At 37.2% G+C, this 14931-nt stretch overlaps 1 protein-coding gene across 8 annotated transcripts in view; it reads left to right on the top strand.

Annotated features, from left to right (window-relative positions):
* The window catches only part of NRXN1 (neurexin 1), a 1448730-nt gene that overhangs the window by 1026768 nt on the left and 407031 nt on the right, over nt 1–14931 (top strand). For all 8 annotated transcript variants that reach the window (XM_036751791.1, XM_036751793.1, XM_036751799.1 and 5 more), the window contains one exon: nt 6802–6983. In XM_036751791.1, coding sequence (XP_036607686.1) covers nt 6802–6983 — 182 coding nt within the window. The remainder of the gene's footprint in view (nt 1–6801; nt 6984–14931) is intronic.

The raw sequence follows: 14931 nt of genomic DNA on the forward strand, positions 1-14931 counted from the left end.
GCTTACAACCTTAGTATCATCCTCCACTTCTCAATCTTTCTCACCCCTCTATAACCAATCAGTTGCTAAATCCTGCTGTTTCTACTTTCACAATGTCTCTCACATGTGCCACATTTTCTTCTCTGGCACTGTCACCACCCAGGTACAGGCCCTTATTCACATCTGAACAATTGCAGTAGTCTGCTGATTGGTCTTCCTGACTCAAGTCCTTCCTTACTACAATCCATCTTCAATTTAATTGTCAAAGAGATCTTTAATCTCTGGTCTGAACATTCCATTCTCCTCCTGAATAGACTAGAGTGGTTTTCTTTATCCTTCAGAATCAAATATAAAATCTTCTATTCAGCATTCAGAATCCTTTATAACCTGCTCCTCCATCCACCTTTCCAGTTTTCTTGTAGCTTGTGCTGGATTCTGCACTCCTGTGATAGTGGCTTCTTTGATATTCCTCAGAGGAGACATGCCCTTTTTCTAACTGGGCATTTTCGCTGTTGCCCATACCTGGAACTTTCTCCCTCCTCATCTCTGTCTCCAGGCTTCCTTCACATCACAGCTAAAACCTTACCTTCTCCAAGAAGTCTTTCCTAACCCCCCTCAATTTAGTGCCCTCTCTCTGTCATTTCCAGTTACTCATGTCTATAGTTATTTGCATGTTATCTCCTCCATTAGACTTTAAGATCCTTCAGAGCAAGAAGTGTCTTTTGCATTTTTTTATGTCCCCAGCACTTAGTACAGTGCCTGACACAGAGTAGTCACTTAAAGATGCTTATTTACTGACTGAACATTTTTTTTGTTTTGTTACACAGTAAATTAATACCCATCTAAAAGATTTCTGCATATTACAGTAGAGATAATGGACTGCCTTTATTCAGAAAGATATTTTTTTAAGATCAAGTAACTATTGGAAGACTGATTTTGATTCTTTTTATGACTCCCTGATTTCCCAGGTGTGACTATTCCCTTCACCAACAGAGATCACAAAGACCCTGTGAAATTCTTGCCAGTATTTTCACATAAATCTTTCAAAGAGTATCTGCCAAACACACTGGAGAGCTTCCTCCAGGTTTTTTTGTACATTGATTTTTATCTTTATATCTCCCTTACATAGAACAGTGCCTATCATACTCCGTGCTTAATAAGTGCTTGTTGATTGGTTAATTAATTGGTGATATCAAAGTAGCATTCAGGGTGCCCATCTCTTGTTTGTTACTCTTTTGCAATTTTAATTCTTCTGGGTGTACACTCCTCTCAGATTTACAGATAAATAGTATCATTGGGAAAACATTGTTGTGTAAAGCAGCAGTGTCAAATTCAAATAGAAACATATCCCTGGCCAACATATTAACCTAAAAAAAATAACAAATTAACATTATTTGTGTTGTATTGCACTTTAATTTATTTTGTTAAGCATTTCCCAATTACATTTTAATCTAATTTGGCCACACTTTGGAGTTCTGTGGAGCCTTGTGGAAAATTTGACACCTCTGGCAAAGAGATGGGTTTTGGGAGTGCTGAAGAGTTTGAGGTCATTGAAATCACTGGACAATTTTCCCAATACATTTTCAGGTGCTCTCCTCTTGCGACTCAATTCCAAGCCCAGGGCATTATCTGCACTACACCATTCCAAAGTGCACATGTGGATGAACTAATTTTATGGTTTCCTTATTTAGCTACATACACATCACCATCTAGGAAACAAGGATTTGACATTCACTTTGATTTTTAAGACTCCTTTGTGTTCCTGTAGTGATCTAATTTGTAGTGATCTAGTTAACAATCAGTATGATATTATGACATAGACGGAAAAAAATGGGATCTGGCTTCAGAAGGCATGGGTGCAAATCCTTGCACCCCCACTTAATTTACATGACCTTGACCAAGTCAGGGCTTCTTTGGGCCTTGATTTCCTTATCTTTAAAATGAGAGTGTTGTTACTAGAATGACCTCTGTGGTTCCTTCCAGCTCCAAGACTCTGCACCTATATTGTTGTGTTGTTTGTTTGTTGCTGTTTTGAATTTGGACTTTTAGCAGGGACACCTTCTAAGGCACCAGCAAATACCTTGGCAAATATTGTAAAAGGAATTCATGGTCCCGTTCAATCTGGTGCCCCTTTAATTTGTCTCATCTTCTTCCACTTCACATATTGTATATGCCAAAGTAAATTACTCTTTGACCCTAGCACAAACTTCACTTTCCTACCTTTTTGCCATTAGCCAAGTTATTTCCTATTTGTAGGATGCTTTTCTTTGCCTATCGAATTTGTATCCAGCCTTTAAACTCAATCCAAATGCTATGACCTCTGTGAAGACTTCCTTGGTTCTAACTACCCCTTCACCTTAGGATCTTTCATAGTATTTTGTACCTTTCTGAACACCTTATTTAGACTAACAAGGAGGAAGGGCATGGCCCAGACCTGGGATTTTAAAACTCCTTGAAAAGTTGTTGTGGGCCCTGGGAGGAAAAGTGACTGGTTTTGTATTCACACAGCTAGTGAGTGTGTCAAAGGCAGAACTTGAAACCAGGTCCTTCTCACTCTGAGGTCGAACCTCTCACCAGTCAATGTACCACATTCCTCAATACATTTACCATATGCCCTATTTTGCATAATACGAATCTATGTAAGCGTTACATCCTGGTATTTGACTACAAATGCCATGATAGCATAAATAACCCTAGTATAGAAACTCTGTCTCTCCTCCAGTGCACAGCGAAGTGTTGTTCCACAAGGCAGCAAAGGATTAATACATGGTTATTGAACTGAAAAACACTGTTTTCATTGGCAAGCCATTGGAAAAAATTGTCATTAAAGACCTTTGTCTGACCCACTATACTTAATTATAAAGACATTAACGTTATTTCAAAGCTTAGTTTTAATGCTTTTCTAAGCCCCTGAGTTAGTAGAAAAATGTTAAGAGCGCAGGGAATGTGTGAGTGTTAGATCTAAACTACTTTTAAAAGAATGATATGAAGCTTATAAAGGGGATAGGGAGGATATCAAGGCCTTGACAATCTAATTCCACTGCCTACAATGGAATTGAGCTGATGACTACAAAACAAAGCACAGCCATGAGCAAGAAAGAAAAAAGATGACTGCTCTTCAGTGACTTCTCACAAAAAGAACCTCCCCCCCCACCAAAGTGAGATTTGTCACATTGTATAAAAGCCTTTGTGAAAGCAACTGCATTCATTCTCTCCTGATGATGCTTATAGAGCCTGAAAGCAGTGGTAGGCATGACAATTTAGACAATGGCTTTGGTGGTTTCTAGGTCTTAATACTCTCTGGAAAAAAGGTTGGAAGATGAGCTAAAACTCAAATCCTTAGTAATGAAACTTGCATTATGATATTTACCTTCAGAGAGAGAGAGGTCTCTATAAATGCCCAAACGTGAAGGCCCCAAGTGTGACCTTGTACTCACTGGTGAATTCTTTGATTTAAAGTACCAAACAATAATGTGGAAGGAAAAAGAAATATGGGCCAGCATGTGGCAAGAGAGAGGGACAACAGATGGACAGCTGACACATACCATTAGGATGAAAAATTAAGAACCGGAATGGAACTCAGGGACCATTTAGTTCAATACTTTTACAGATGAGGAAACTAAGGCCCAAGGAAGTTAAGTGATTTGCCCAGGAACATGCTAGTAATAACCATCAGGGCTGGAATTTGAACCCAGATTCTCTGATTTCCTAGTAGCCATATAAAACCTGGAAAATAAAAGAAAGGACCCCACCATATTGGATGCACAGGAAGCACAAGTATGGATGGGTTGCACTGGGAGTATTGACATCATTAAGGTCATAGATCCATTGATGTGAACATTGATATGACCTAAGAAAAACTGTCTTGCATCGAAATTAGAATTGTAGTCTTTCTTAGGACTGAAAGAAGCCATAAAGATCTTGGCATCTCGATGTCTTGACCTGGCATAGTGGAAAGAATGCTGGACTTGGAATGAGAAAGACCTGAGTTCAGATAATAACTTATGCATTTAATATCTATATGCTAGTAAGTAAGCTAGCTCTTTGTATGTATGTATGACCCTAAGCAAGTCACAGTCTCAGTCAGCCTCAGTTTCCTCATCAGCAAACTAAGGCTAATAATAGCATCTACTTCACAGAGTTGGTGAAAAGGTTATACATATATATGTATGTATGTATATATATGTATGGGAGAGAGAGAGAGAGAGAGAGAGAGAGAGAGAGAGAGAGAGAGAGAGAGAGAGGGAGAGAGAGAGAGAGAGAGAAAGAATGCTTTGCAAAGGTTAAAACCCAAAATAAATGCTAGCATCCATTCTGATATAAGCTGGGACTTTTTCTCCTTTTTTCTTTGTATTCCCAGTTCTTTCACAGTGTCTGATACACAGTAAGTGCTTAATAAATGCTTGTTGATTGATCAACTGATCGAGTCTAACTTCCTCATTTTATAGATGAGAAAGTTGCAGCCTAGAAGCATTCCAAGGCCACTGGGCTAGTCTGCCATTGTCAAGAACACGCAGATAGTAGCCAGAGTGATTAATCTTCCTTGTCTTAGACCAGAAAAGTTACAAATCTTGCATTCCTATTATATACCTAAACCTCACAGATGGATATCTTAAACCATTCTCTCTCAGTACTATAGAAGTCCCCCAAGTCCTAGGCTTTTTATTTCATTATCTTAATTCACTTGACTCTTTTTTCTTACCTTCATGTTGCCTCTCATAGAAAAATTATCGAATTATCTCCCAAAACCTCCTTACCCCCAAGCTGATCATTGTTTCCTTAAGGTATTCATCTAGGCAACTACAATAGATTTTTGGAACTTAGAATCAAAGACTTTTAGTTTTCTTACAATGGCATTATCCTGAAAGGAAAACACACACACACACACACACACACACACACACACACACACACGCACACACACACACACACACACACAAAACTAATTTCTGACCCCAACTCTGTACCTATAATCATCTCTCTTCTAATCCTCTAGTTTTTAGTATAGGGGAAGAGAACTCTTTGTTTACTAAATATACTTTTCCCTGTTCTCACAAAGAACTCTATTAAATTCAATGGTGGAGGAAGCCAGTGGTGGAAGGAAAGGAAACAAATATATTTGATAACAACTAACTTGTTAAAACAAAAGATCTCTTTTTATTAAGACAGAATCCAAATGTTTCATTATCATCACCATCAACTATTTGAATTTCCATGAAAAGAAGACCTGGCGTCATACATAGTTTTGTGAATATAAGAGTAAGTGTGTATGTATGTGTACACACACACACACACACACACACACACACACACACATATATATATATATATATATACATATATGTACATACATATAAGTACATATATACATGTGTGTGATGCTGGATGATCTAACAGCTACTAGATGTTGCTTGTTAAATAAGACCCAGCTTACACAGAAGTTATCTGTTATCTGCAGTGTCATAGCATGACTACTGAGGCTTGTGGCTGCTCATCCAATAGTTATCTATCTGTCTCACCAGAATAAACCCTTCTTTTCCTTGACAAAATGGGATAAGAGTTTACTTGTGATTTGATCCACTGTTCCAGACGACCCTCTCATTTCTTGAAGACTTACTATGAGAAGAAAGGTTAATCTATATATTGCTGCATCTTTAGGAAGTAACAATAGTCAATATTTCCTTTTTCGTAACAAATAGACACAGTAGATTTTTATTTCTAGTGTGGTCCTTAATAATCCTGAAAAACAGGCAAAACCAGTTAGATTCCATAATATCTTATTGATGTCTGATACTTCTACATCTCTTTCTTTGACTTGAAAAGATCTATAATTACATCAGTGTGGATAATATCTCCAATGATATTTATCATGGCTTCTCCATTCATTCTTTATGGTGTTGTGGTCACCCTTTTTGGTGGTGAATCTCTTCAAATGTAGGCTGATCCTCAGATGACAGACACCACCCAGGCCATAAGTAGGCCTTGCCAAAGCTCCAGTCCTGCTGGTGCAGCCTTAGAAAACTGAGAGTCAGTTGGTTGGTACGACTCCTTGCATTAGAGCATGATTTCACTTGATCTAAAATTCTTCACAAAGTATACTGTTTCAAATACATTTTATTTGATCAGCTGCTGGGTGGTTCAGTGCATGGAATTCTAGAGAGTCAGGAAGACCTGAGTTCAAATCTTGTATCAGACATCTTAGCTGTGTTACCCTAGAGGAAGTCGGCTAATTTCTCTATGCCTCACTGTCCTCATCGGTGAAATAGGGGTTATAATTGTACCTCCTTTACATGATTCTTGTGAGTATCAAATAGAATGATACAAGTAAAGTACTCTGCAAGCTTTAAAAGCATTAAATAAATGCCAGCTCTCATTACTAAATACTAGCGATCCCTATAGCAACCTCAGGAGGTTGACAAGGTAGGTAATACACTCATTTTACAGATGAGAAAACAGATGTCACATGCAACATTGCCCATGCAACATGACTAGGAGAAGAATGAGGATTAGAGCCCAGTCCTGCTGAATTCTTGAATGTGGTTTTCCCCACCATGTTCCATTGCATCTCTATGTCTCACTCAGTGGAATAGGCAGCGAGTGATCCAATATTTTTCTGAAACAGCTGCTAGTAGATTTAGTGACTGTATTTTAAAATTGAGTTTCCATGCTGTTTCATTTAAAGCACCTGTATGTTCTTTTCCTCTTTATTGAACTTATTAGACTAAAATCAATTCCTAGCGTAGTGACAAAGTTATATAGTCTTGATGCAAAAGAACTAATGGACTTCATCATTTTGTTTGTTTTGTTTTGTTTTGTTTTCAGCTGGAACAACGTATATCTTTAGCAAAGGAGGTGGACAAATCACATACAAATGGCCTCCTAATGACCGGCCCAGTACACGTGCAGACAGACTGGCCATAGGGTTTAGCACGGTTCAGAAAGAAGCTGTATTGGTACGAGTGGACAGTTCTTCAGGGCTCGGTGACTACTTAGAGCTACATATTGTAAGTACTCTCAATCCAAAGTGGATTTTTACTTTTCTTAAACCATTATTTCCTAATTGTTCTTGCTCCTTTCCATGGATGATTTTCAGAAAGACTACTGCTTTTGATTTTCTAAATGGTTTTAGTGTAGTTATATGTAGCTTGTGGTCAAAGGAGTGTGTGTATGTATAACATTTTGTCTTTTATATACATTGCTATGTTTTTTTTTAAAAAGTTTTTTTTAAAAAATGGAATTCTGAAGTCTGTAGCAGATATTTTGGAACTAGCCTTAAAAACAAAATAAAATGTGCCTATTAATTTGGCAGAAATTAGGATGGGTAGCCTACAAACTGAAGCCAGGTTGAGTTCTCTTATTGCATCACTGGGATTTCTTTCCCAGGGGAAAGCAGAAGAGCCTAGAGTAAAATGATATGGAAAAAAATAAAGGTAAATAATTGAAGCCTTATAGAGGATTCAGTGACATGAATGAAAGTAAAGAAAGAATTTATAAGACTATGAGAAGGGTTCTATAGCTAAAACTGTCACCATGGAAAAAACCTTCCAACATCACACCCCTCATGTGGGATGTGCAAACCTAGCACTGATATTCCAACACTGTAACCAAGGCATATCAATGCAGTCATTTATTGGGCTTCAATTCTCCAAAGAAGTTTTACTTATCTCAGTTTTGCATCAGACTTCTGAAATTTCCAGTAAGATCTCTAGAGGGTTAGAGTTATCTTGAAAACGGAATTTGTTATTAATCTTTAAAAAAAAGGCTACCACCATTATTGTATGGTCATAAATTTTCTGTTGAAAATGCACTTGTCACAATAGGAAGTCTTGAAAAGTATTTTCAATTGCCTTACAGCAAATAAGTAACAATTGAAAGCATCTGGATTTTTATGGCATCATAAATAAATGATCAGTTGAGATAAGCTTAACTAGTACAGCAAGAAATCGTATTGTTTAGGGTAATCTCAATTTCTGAATATATTTGCTCCATATTGATTTAAGAGCCTTGTTACTTTAAAAATACACACATACACACATAGACATCCAAGAGTTTTTTTCTCTTGAAAGAAATTACTTATTGATCTATAACCAATTACACTTTTACTCTGAGAAAAGGTTCTGCAATGATTACTTTCAAATCATAAGGGGTTATGTTATCGAATTGTCCAAGCCACTGTTGTTTTTTTTGTGGTCCAAAGGTTTTATCCTACAAGAGAGGCATTTTCTTTCTGTCATGCTCAAACATGAACTTAGGATCTTCTCATCCTCATAAGGATCTTTGTGTGGTCCTTCTCATTCCTTATGAGACTGGGAAGAAGCTCAAGTCTATGTTTGATCAGGATTGGAAAGAATTCTCAAGTTCTAGGAACAAGTGGCCATTTTGCTATTTTCCAGGGAGCAAGGATTTTTTCCCTTGTTTTTCAACAGAGGAAATAAAATGACTATCAAATCTGTGTTTTCTTTTCTGTTACTAAAACCCACCTTCTCCTACAATGTCTATGTAAATAGATTAGAGCTAGGGATCTGAAGGAAGAGTAGGGGACTTCAAAAAGTACAATGGAAATCTTAGAAGATTTGAGTGCCCAGAGGAGGGATATGGAGGGATTTTAGTAAACATAAATATGTAAAGGGCTAACAGTGCTAAGAATGAACTTGGGAAAACTCTTTGGAAATTCTAAGAGAATACTGAAATAGTTTTACTTTGTACCAGTTTCATCAGACCTGAATCATTATATCTTTGTGAACCAATAATGAAAACTAATAATTAATTGCGAAGTAGTAATTGAAAAGAAAAACAAACGTACTGAACTATCGATTGTTATTATTGTTTCACTTTGGCTTAGAATATATCTAAGATGTGACATTGGCTGATATAAAACAGATAAATTTTATTTTTCAATATGAAAACAAATTATACATCATAAGTACTCAAAAGTTGTACAAACTTTTGTCAGTAAAGTGTGAACCAAGAACTGAGCTAATTTAAGCAATTACATTTCTATCCAAAATAATGAACCAACAACCTGGAAGACAATTATGTTCATTAAACATAATCACTGCAGCCCAGTCTAGCCAAACTGGCCTCATGTCATTTCAATCAGAAAAAATTTGTGATCCACTTGGCATATATTTTCATCTGCAATTTAACTATTTGACATTATTTTGCACCCCATTTGTTTATTCAGTATCATCTCAATGAGCTTTACAGAATAACAAAAAAAAATCACGTTTTGACCTCTGATTAGCTGTGATATATTTTTTATGTATCACAACTTGAAATAAAATTTCTTTGGAAACAGATGGCAGCTTTTTTTAAGGTTGGCCTTTATTTTTTTGTGTGTGTGAGTATTAATAAGGCCACGATCATTCACAGACACTATTTGATGTAAAGGAGCAGATGAACTGTATGGTATTGGTAGACCAAGAAGCAAGGAAAAGAATAGATGGTGGTGGTGAGGAGCAGTCATTCAGTCATGGGAAATGAAGCAAGGATGAGTCAGATGGCTTCACACATAAGAGCCAATACTTTAAAAAATAAAATTACATCCCCTATCTCATCTGTTATTCATTGTGTTCATATGACAGTCATTTGACTACTATTTCTCCTTCATAAAATTAAAATATAGTGCGCTCTCTCTCTCTCTCTCTCTCTCTCTCTCTCTCTCACCACCAATAGATAAATTGCTGAAAAGTTACATGATGTACATTGTTGTTGTTGCTGTTGCAAATATGGCTTGTGTAAGTGAGCTGAATATTTATGGGAAATTCCTAAGATCATAGATCGTAAAGCTGGAAGGAACAGAGTGGAGAGAGCCCTGGACTTGGAGGTGCGAGATCTAGTTTAGATCTTGCCTTTGACATTGACTAGCAATGGGATCAGAGGCAAGTCACAGCCTCTCCCAGCCACTAACTCTTCAGGTGCAAAATGAGAATAATGATACTTCCAGTAACTACTTTACCTTGTTGTTGTGACAAGAAAACTTCAAAAAAGTCAAAGTGATAGAAAAGTGTGAGTTATTGTCACTATAATTACCATTATTATCTATTCCAAACTCTTAATTTAGTCTCAAAGGGGCTTTAAGAATATTGCCCTTTTATAAGATAAATCTTAGCTCCCTAATAATAGTTTTCTGAATTACTCCAGTATGTCTGGCTATTACTTTGAATTAATAAAGTTCTGGATATGCACATTGTGTCTCTTTTACCTCTCTGAGCCTGAGTTTTGCCATATGTATGATACAGGGATTGGACTAGATCAGTCTCCAGGCCACAGGTTCCCCACCCCTGGACTAGATCAACAATTCTCAAGTTTTTTTTTTCATTTTAATACCTTTTAAAAAGACCCTCTTAAAAATTATTAAGGACTCCCCCAAAGAGTTTTTTATTTATGTTGTATATATCTATTACTATTTGCTACACTAAAATGTAAAAGGTTTTATATTATTATGAATATATATATATTCACTTCACAGACCCCTTTAATAGGTCTTAGAGATCCCCAGGAATCCTTAGACTGCACTTTAAGAACCATGGACTAGAAAATCACTAAGGGTCCCTGACAGTTCCAAACCCTTTGATCCTTTAATTTTAAAGCTTTTGAATCACGATCACAGCCTACCTCAGAGCTGGATTTACAGAATATGTTTAATGGATGCTTTCTTTAAATGAACATTGAAGAAATTAGCTAGTTTTTGGACTTTTGTGCATTGGGACTTCTTTTTAGATAAAACACATAGAGAATTTTTTTTTCAAAAAAAGTTTCTTTGTGGTAAGGGCATTTGGTGTGCCATTAACACGGGCACTTTGGAGAACTATTTGTGTGTTTCTTCTGGGGTGTGTGTAGATATATAAAAAATATTCAATATGGTCGTTGCTGCAGGCATGGGCCCCAAAAGATCAGTTTAAACAAGTTAAGTGGAGAGTGTTTAACACCCACCCTCACTTGCCAAAAGAATGCCCCTGTCAATGAAGACTCATTCAAAATCATGAATATTAATGTGTGCGTTGGTTCCGATGCAGGGAAATTTCACTAAGGGCTGAGGTGAGGGTTGTTGAGTGTTCTTTGAAATCCTTTCATCTTGGGTGCATGAAAGAGCATTGCAAATTCGATTAGTGAATTGTACTAGTGCTTGCCCTAAATGTTCTTCTTTGTACTTTGCTGGGCTGTAAGCCTTATTTTTGAAATCTAACTCTTAATTGATGCTGATTTAGAAGGATGCCTTTTGATCAGCTGCTTTTGTAGGGACTGGAAGCTTGGTGTATTTATAGTAAACATTTCATCTTCCAAAATAACTACCATCAATACAGGTGACATTCTGTGTTAGCAGATTCTCCTCATTTTGGTACTCTTAAGTTTTGTATTAAAGTACAATACAGTAATAATCTCTATGTGTCTTAAATGAAGAGTTATGAGTATATAGGGGCAGATCCTCACTTACCAAGATGAGATCCAACATGTCCCCCATAGACTTTTCTCTAGTCAGAATTACTCTCCATCTGAGATACTTTTCTAAATCAACACATGCATATATGTTCAAGAATTTTTCCTGTACTTTCAGAGGTTAGTATTCCAATTCAAACTCCCATCCAAAGCCCCACAAAATTGTCTTATATAGAGGGGTTGGTTTTCTTCAGATTCTTAAATTATCAGAGCAAATTTACGTCAACTTATTGGACTTAGAAATTCTTGTTATAATTCTTTAATATTGTGTGCTTTTCACTGCTTTGGCAGAGAGGATTTTTTTCCTTAGAAATATTAAGTACCTGACTAACTTTTGCACCACTGATGCCCCATGCCTGGAATGCTCTCCCTCTTCATCTTGGTTTATTGGAATCCCTAACTTCCTTTAAGGCTTCATGTCAAGTGCCAACTCTTCTGTGAAGCCTTTGCTGGTGCCCAGTCCTGAAATAAATCTAAGCCATGGGTAGAGGAATAAAGAATCTTTAATTGAGATAACAGGGTAGCAAATCTGCCACACTAGGAGATGTCCTGTGAGTACAGAGCACATGGATTTCCCTCCTCCAAGACCCATGCAAAAGTTTCTTATAACTCTAGGAGGACAGGGGAAGGAAGTAGTAAGAGCTAAGATGTGATCATGAGACTCCAGTGACCCTTGGCTATCCTGCAAATAAAGCCACTTCATTCTGGCTGTTTTGCCCTTCGTGCCATGATTTCTAGTGGAAGGTGGCAAGGACATTAGAAGCTGAGATCCATCTTGACCTGGGCTCCACCACAAATCAAAATCCCTAGGTAGGGGGACCTAGGTTGTGGTTAAGCTCAACTTAATCAGGAGTAAGTATCTTAAGAGTAAGAATGTTAGAACATTACTGAAATTCTGACATTTTAAGGATCATTCAGGGGAGTAACAGTCCATATTACATTTAGTTAACAATTTCTGTCATTATGTTAACAATTATATTAACAATTGTCTATCATTGGTTATCCTAATCTCCCTTCCCAGTCACCAAATGACTTAGTATTTATTTCATATGTATTCTTTATTCATTTATTCCCAAACTTCCAGGAACTGTTTCCTTTTATTCTTTAATGCTAAGTGCCTAGCAAAGTGCCCAGTTCATAGTAGTCAACAAACATTTATTAAGTGTTTGCTATATGCCAGCCACTGTGCTAAGCATTAGGGATACAGAAAGGCAAAACTGTCCTTGCCCTCTGTGAGTCCACATTCAGCTGGAGGAGATGACATACACACATCCATTGCAGATATAAGCAGAGTAGCTGCAATGTAATCTCAAAGGAAATGCATATTGCTTAATAAATGCTTCTTGAATTGAGTTACCTCTTTTAAAACACCGTCGTGAAGAGACCAACCAAAAGGCAAAGGCCATTGGCATCTGGGCAAAGTCTTGAAAGTTTTCTTAAAGGATGTGATGAGAAAACACCTGAAGGAGCCTAGTTTTGATTAAAGAGAACCAGCATGTCACCAGGCAGGGGAGGTCATGCTTAATTAACCTCCTGGAGTTCTCTGAAGATATTACTGCCACGACAGATAAGAAGAGCTCGGTGGACAGAGCAGGCTTGGATTTTTACAAAACCTTCGACAAGGTTTCAGGGCAGCTGTTGGATGAGGGAGGGAGAGCAACACAGGACAAAAGCAGAGCTAGAAGCCTACAAGTGGTGAAGCTGTCTGCTTAAGGACCAGCCCAGGTTAATTGAAGAAGAGAACATTTCAAGTTTAAATCTGTGCAGAGGCCACAGATCAGAACTGAGTCAGAGCTGGGATCGGGCTATATGATACGATTTGAAGGCATTTCCTAAGTGCATCTGACTCAGAGATTAGAGGAAATAATGAGAAGGAATGAAGCATGCAAATAGGTCGTCAAGGTGATTGGTAGAGCAAAGTTCTAAACATAGTGTAGGAGATCAATGGAGAAAGGAATAGAGGCATTATTTGAAAGCAGGGAACCAGGCTAAGGAACTGGTACTTACTGAGTCAGGAAATCATTTAGCATATCGGTCAGGAAAATTCCCTTTGGACAGTTACAGAAAAAATCACTGAAGCCAGAAGACCGAAGCACAGCAACACACAAAAAAATTAAATACATATACACATATTCATATGCACCCACACACATACAAATATGCACATGCATGTACACACACAGAGCCAAAAATAAATAAATAAATTAAAATAAATAAACAAACGAACAAATGAATAAATAAATAAATAAATAAATAAATAAATAAATAAATAAATAAATAAATAAGGATGCAAATGGCATACTGGACTATATCAGCTAAGGGCCGGAATGCAAAATAAAAGTACTGAAGTGGCATCAGGATAGTATTTGAGCTGGTCTGGGGACACAGGGAGTGGGACTAGTCAGGCAAAATATTTCCTGGGGGAAAGCACACCAGAGGGCAGACAAGTTAATAGTAGTTATAAATAATCTACAATATGAAGAGAGAACAAAGGATTGAAGATTTGTGTCACTGGGCCCAAGGACCTTTACAGTAGCAGCATGCACATTTGGAGAGTTCTGAATAAATAAATAATTTTAAATGACAGTCTATTTGCCTGCAATGAGGGAAAGGAAAATTGTTAACTGAGAAGGTTGCTGAGGGAGGAGCCCAAAGCTTGAGGTCCAAGCCAGAGCCATAGTTTATTGCCCTTAAAGAGAAACATCTGGAATCCTATACATCTGGAGAATTTTAATAAGATAGTGAAGATGGAGAGGGAAACAGTGTACAGCATTTTTTTTCTGTCAAAGACATTCTTTCAGTCAGACAAAAGTGTTTCTTCTAAAGCCTGGACCACATCTTCTCCCTTCTCAGCCCCAAAATTAAAAGTGCCGACTTGAAAGGGATGACTCTTTTCAGTAGTGGCCAAATTGCTTTGCCTTTAAGGCTTGAAGAATAGACAAATGAGAGGAACCTGGGGACTGCTTTGAGACTTTTAATATTCCTGGACATTTTTCTCCCTTAAGTACAATAATCTGTTATTATATGGAATGTGAGAATTCCTTTTATTTGTCACCTTCTCTATTCTTTTGTCTGTAGTTTTCCACTACAGGGAGTCCACACTTGGCAAACTCTCTGTGGTACATAGTATGAGGTAGAATTCCATAGGGTCCTGATGAAAACAAGGTGGAAAGCTCCAGAGGCTTCTCACTTACAACCTATTGATACTTCCACACACACATAAGTCTGAGTGCCAGGAAGTCAGAGGAGGGAAATGTTAAGTAGAAAGATTTTATTATAAAAGACCAAGAAGATTTCTCTCAAATTTGATGATTTTACTAATTGAACATCAATTTTCAAAAATCCTAAACAGGTGGTAACTTTAAGAGGTTGAGCAAAGAAATGTTTCTTGCCCAGGTTGTTTATTATAAAAATGTATAAACATCTGTAGTGTATTTCCCCACATTATGGTTTGATGAATAGGAGTTCATGAATTTACCAAGTGTGTATAAGAAAAAGAAGGCTAAGTGGAAA

Source organism: Trichosurus vulpecula, chromosome 3 (assembly GCF_011100635.1).
Source record: "Trichosurus vulpecula isolate mTriVul1 chromosome 3, mTriVul1.pri, whole genome shotgun sequence".
Taxonomy (NCBI): Eukaryota; Metazoa; Chordata; class Mammalia; order Diprotodontia; family Phalangeridae; genus Trichosurus; species Trichosurus vulpecula.